Below are 5,747 nucleotides of genomic sequence, written 5' to 3' on the forward strand. Positions count from 1 at the left end.
TGGCTTATTGTGGGTTAGTAAGGTAAGACTTGGTTATACAGTGGCTTATTGTGGGTTAGTAAGGTAAGTCTTGGTTATACAGTGGCTTATTGTGGGTTAGTAAGGTAAGTCTTGGTTCTACAGTGTCAGAACAACTTTAATCTAGGTTATTGATATTTTACAAAATGACCGCCTGGAGAGTGAACAACTGCTGCAGCACGTGCAGCTTGAGCTGCATTAAAACAGCGGACCAATGGTAACGAACGGGAGACGTCACCCACACATACGGTTTGAAAATCTACCAGACTGCTGGGAGAAACGGATCTTAAAATAAGGTATGTATAGGATGTTAAACTAAGGACAGTTTTATGATGGCTGGTTTGCCATTATGTTACCAGATAAACAGAACATATATTTGGGCTAAGTTTTGTTTTAGTTTAAATGGAATGTACGCTTTCATAGTATTTAAAAATTATACATTTTTTATTTGGGTGTATTTTTATTGCTATTATGGTGAGAAAGATACCATTTACTATGGACCTTCGTGGCCTAGCGATATCGAGGTAGAACGTCCCTAAGACCACCAGTTCTGATGGGGACTTAACTCACGTTATTGAAAGTAAAGGAAGCTGCCCGTTATGCCGAAGACATTATCCCTACTTATGCCGAGGTCACAGAAATAATTGAACTCTTTTTCACTTGTTCTATGGACTGGTCCTCATTGTTCTAACATAAACACGATGTTTGTTAAAACAATGTCCAGCTTGTAATATTATTTAATCGATTAAAAGATAGGCCTGAACACTTAAAAGAAGACTAGCATTTCCTACTTGACAGCGGGCTGTAAAACTATTCATCGGACAGTGACCTTTACTCTGTACAGAGATATGGTGTGGCGGGGTGGGGGTTCGGAGCTCACCAATTGACACCGTGTAGGGGGGAGGGGGTGACACCCAGACAAAAATATTGCCAAATATATAGAAGAAACATGCTTTTTGCCATTTCAATAAATGATTAATACAGTTTTAAAAAATGTGACACCACATCCAATAATTTACAATGAAAACACTGCGTTTTTCCACTTGAATTGTAGTTGGATTAAAATAATGTGTGTACAAATTCACGCCGTAAGGCAAAATGGTAGAGGGCGACGTCACACCAATTACAACTATATTAATGCCTACGTATATATATAAATAGATATATATATATATATATATACATATATATACATATATATATATATATATATATATATATATATATATATATATATATATATATATATATATATTGCCTATACTTTTCCTTTTGTATGGGAGCGGGGGAGGGGGAGGGGGGGTGACACCATGAGGAGCCGCACCAGGTGATACCTGACTTAAGTGTTATACTGTCTACATTTTCAAATGTGTACATTCAGTTTACTTTAGAAAAAAATTGTGTTTTTCTCTATAAAACTTTTTGTTTGTATATTATATTGATTACAAATTCGTATTTAAAATATACTAGCCGTCCCGGCCAGGCCCTGCTCTGGCTTCTGTGAAAAACCTTTCTGTTAAAGACCATTACCTGTGTGTTTAGTAATCATCATAAACCCGGCATTGCCCACCCAAACCACAACCAACCAAAGCAACAAAACGCAAACATAACGCTAACACAATTACAAATACAAACGAAAACAAAAACCTAACAACAAACCCAACCACAATCACAAACACTAGTACAAACACAAAGAAAAAACAAACAAAAAAGCAAACGAAAACAAAAACCTAACAACAAACCCAACCACAACCACAAACACCAATACGAACACAAAGAAAAAAACAAACGAAAAAGCAAACGAAAACAAACCAAATCCAAACGCAAAACCAACCACAAACACAAAAAAAAACACAAACCCAAAGAAAAAAACACAAACGAAAACGAAAAAAGAAAGAACAAAAACGAACCAAATCAAAACGCAACCACTAACGCAAACCCAACCTAAACACAAAGAAAACACTAACGCGAACATAAACGCCAAGTGCTCACAGTCTAGCCCGGGGCAGAATTGCCTGTTTCAGCTTAATAATCGACTACAGTACCCCAACTTATTCATAGTCTTTTGCACTCACTTAAACGAACGTAGGTGCCAAACCAAACCAAATAAACAATTATAATACTCCAAGCTTATCCGTAAAATACCTACAACATTTGCACTTGATCAATCCCCGCTAATTATGTAATTATTTTTTTCCCAACACCAAAGCAAAGTAATAAAAAGTAAATTCTTTTCCACTAATGCACTGTTTTATAAAGGGAAGAAATTGTGTTTTCCTAATTTATCAAAGGGAAGTAAGTGCTAAAGGACTAAATATAAATAATTTTCAGACATAATTAGAATTTTTGTTATTTTTTAAAAATTGTGTTTAATGAACATGCCGACAATTATTACTATCAGTTTGAAAAATGAAATTTATTTCCCAACACTTTCAATAGTAATTTTTTAACTCATAAATTTAGACTATGAGCACGGTAATAGTCTAACACTTAAATCCATATAAGTATGTCAACGACAAACTTATTACATACAGAATTGAGCTTTATATATTAGATACTAGCTATAAGAATAAAAAATCTTAGAAATATATTTATGATTAGGAAGGCAAACGCGTAATAAAATTTTAAAGATATTTTGATTTCGACTTAGTTTAATTGTTGGCTTTGCTACAAAATCACATTTTATACCAGTCTTACTCGAAGAACCTGGATTCCTTAATTTCACGAATTTCTCCGTCATTAATATAATAAAGAAACACGTTTTCCCCCTTTAAACAGTGCTGTAAACAAGCGTTGATAAAACAGTTGATACAGTAGATAAAAGCTCCCAGCTGTAATTTAACAGAGAATGAGTTTTCACCTGTACCTAGCTGTGTACACAACGACCATTCTGGTTGTACTCACGTGTACACTCAACGTCAGCTGTCAGGACACGCGCGACAGGTGAGTTGTGTGTGATGTCAGGTGAGTTGTGTGTGATGACAGGTGAGTTGTGTGGGATGTCAGGTGAGTTGTGTGTGATGTCAGGTGAGTTGTGTGTGATGTCAGGTGAGTTGTGTGTGATGTCAGGTGAGTTGTGTGATGTCAGGTGAGTTGTGTGTGATGTCAGGTGAGTTGTGTGTGATGTCAGGTGAGTTGTGTGTGATGTCAGGTGAGTTGTGTGTGATGTCAGGTGAGTTGTGTGTTATGTCAGGTGAGTTGTGTGTGATGTCAGGTGAGTTGTGTGTGATGTCAGGTGAGTTGTGTGGGATGTCAGGTGAGTTGTGTATGATGTCAGGTGAGTTGTGTGTGATGTCAGGTGAGTTGTGTGTGATGTCAGGTGAGTTGTGTGTGGGTTGATGTCTGGTGAGTTGTGTGTGATGTCAGGTGAGTTGTGTGTGATGTCAGGTGAGTTGTGTGTGATGTCAGGTGAGTTGTGTGTGATGTCAGGTGAGTTGTGTGTGATGTCAGATGAGTTGTGTGTGATGTCAGGTGAGTTGTGTGTGATGTCAGGTGAGTTGTGTGTGATGTCAGGTGAGTTGTGTGTGATGTCAGGTGAGTTGTGTGTGATCAGGTGAGTTTTGTGATGGGAAATTTCTAAGAGAACATGGTCATTACATATTATATTATCCTGTCATATAGTTTCGGAATCAATAAAAAAGAAGAGGTAAATGTCCGATACACGTTACTGAGTCCATTCATCTCTGAAGGGTACCTGTCTCACGGTTAGGATCATACTGACCACAACATGTCACGTGCCAAGGTCACTGAAACAGGTGAACTCTACTTCACCACACCCATGGATATTAAAATTAGATAAGTTAAAATAAACTTATTTTTCCTAAGGATTGTGTGGATCTAATCACTTTTGGCGTTACATGAAATTGAAAGTGTTATCGGATCCATAACAATGTACACACTATTTGTCCCTAACCTATTTTCCCCCAATCATTCAGTGTCAGTCGTGAGGAGAAAAGGCAGGACAAAACACCGAAGACACAAGCTGTGACCAGTGAAAACGGTGAGTGTCACAATCAGTTGTATTACTCACACAAGTTATCGACCTTTGTGTCACTGACACAAGTTATCGACCTTTGTGTCACTGACACAAGTTATCGACCTTTGTGTCAATGACATAAGTGATGGACCTTTGTGTTATTGACACAAGTGATGGACCTTTGTGTCACTGACACAAGTGATGGACCATTGTGTCCGTGACACAAGTGATGGACCTTTGTGTCACTGACACAAGTGATGGACCTTTGTGTCACTGACACAAGTGATGGACCTTTGTGTCACTGACACAAGTGATGGACCTTTGTGTCACTGAAACAAGTGATGGACCTTCGTGTCACTGACACAAGTGATGGACCTTTGTGTCACTGACACAAGTGATGGACCTTTGTGTCACTGACACAAGTGATGGACCTTTGTGTCCCTGACACAAGTTATCGACCTTTGTGTCACTTACACAAGTGATGGACCTTTGTAGCACTGACACAAGTAAGGAACAATTATCTCACTGACCCATGAGATGGACAGTTTGACTGAACCAAGTCATGGACTGTAGTCTGATTGACCCTGTCTATTTACGATTTTGCAAGATACAAAAGATAATCAGCTATGTGATTAACTCATAGGACGGACTTTTGTCAACAAGATCCATAAGATGGATAGATGTCAAAATAAAAAAAATGACAAAAGTATATAGAAATACACAGGAGAATCTACAGACCTCATCGCAGCTTGTATTATAAGTTTTGATTTGATATATCTGTCTGTATCTCTAATCTTTTTCAAAAAGTAAGTATAATTTTACTAGAGAATAATTTTTACTAATTTAAACTCAGGTTTTTATTTTTTTAGGTTTTTGCGGAGGCTGTAATATAAATGAAACTAAAGGTAGGTGGAGACGAACACTAGCAAGAACACACTCTAGACTATATATATATATATATATATATATATATATATATATATATATATATATATATATATATATATATATATATATATATATATAAATATATATATATATATATAGTCTTCAACAAGTTCGTTGAATTCCAGTTTGTTTCCTCTAGATGTTTCATTATACAATCAACCAGTCAACGAAATACCCATATCATATTCCAATGTGTACAATAATTTGCTATTGCATGTCACTTGTATGACCTAAATCTAACAAACTTATAATCGAAACTGATCAATAGATAAAACATACACAGGCTGTCCTAAAAGAATAAGCACCTGTTATAAATTTCGGGGTCATCCGTAAATGACGTAACACTCGTAGGGGGGAGGGGGGGGGGGGGGGGTTCCGTAATTTTGTGACGATGTGTGATGAGGGGGAGGGGGGTCAGATGTTGCGACGTCACATTTTTGCATTGTAAAAAAGCAATGTTAGAAAACTAATTTTAGACGTTATTTCGCGTTTTAGATAACTGTTTTAATAAATTGTAATAGTTTAGACAAGATTTTGGAAAAATATCGATGTTTAAAAAAAATTCAACTGCAATTTTGAGGGGGTTGTAGGTTGAGGTGTGGCTTTTTGTGACGACGTGTGACGGAGGGGAGGGGGATGGTAAAAATCGTCAAAAAAAAATGTGACGTCATTTAAGTATGACCCCTTCCCTCTAAACTCAGATGAAATTTTTTTTTTCGGACATTACTAATCATTTTTTAAAGGATAATGCATCTTAAGGGGAATTTAATTGGCGTCGAGTGAAGTTTTAGGGAACGACAATCAT

The 5,747-nt window shown here is 36.8% G+C and overlaps 1 protein-coding gene across 1 annotated transcript in view; it reads left to right on the plus strand.

Annotated features, from left to right (window-relative positions):
* Nucleotides 1–298: 298 nt before the first annotated feature.
* LOC131953854 (uncharacterized) overlaps nucleotides 299–5,747 on the plus strand; it is a 26,266-nt gene continuing 20,817 nt past the window's right edge. Inside the window, exons 1-4 of the mRNA XM_059317257.1 lie at nucleotides 299–314; nucleotides 2,797–2,961; nucleotides 3,954–4,018; nucleotides 4,864–4,899. Of these exons, the coding sequence (XP_059173240.1) occupies nucleotides 2,867–2,961; nucleotides 3,954–4,018; nucleotides 4,864–4,899 (196 nt within the window). The 5' untranslated portion in view covers nucleotides 299–314; nucleotides 2,797–2,866. The remainder of the gene's footprint in view (nucleotides 315–2,796; nucleotides 2,962–3,953; nucleotides 4,019–4,863; nucleotides 4,900–5,747) is intronic.

This window comes from Physella acuta, unplaced genomic scaffold (genome assembly GCF_028476545.2).
Source record: "Physella acuta isolate Inbredline_101_S28 unplaced genomic scaffold, ASM2847654v3 ptg000076l, whole genome shotgun sequence".
Classification (NCBI taxonomy): Eukaryota; Metazoa; Mollusca; class Gastropoda; family Physidae; genus Physella; species Physella acuta.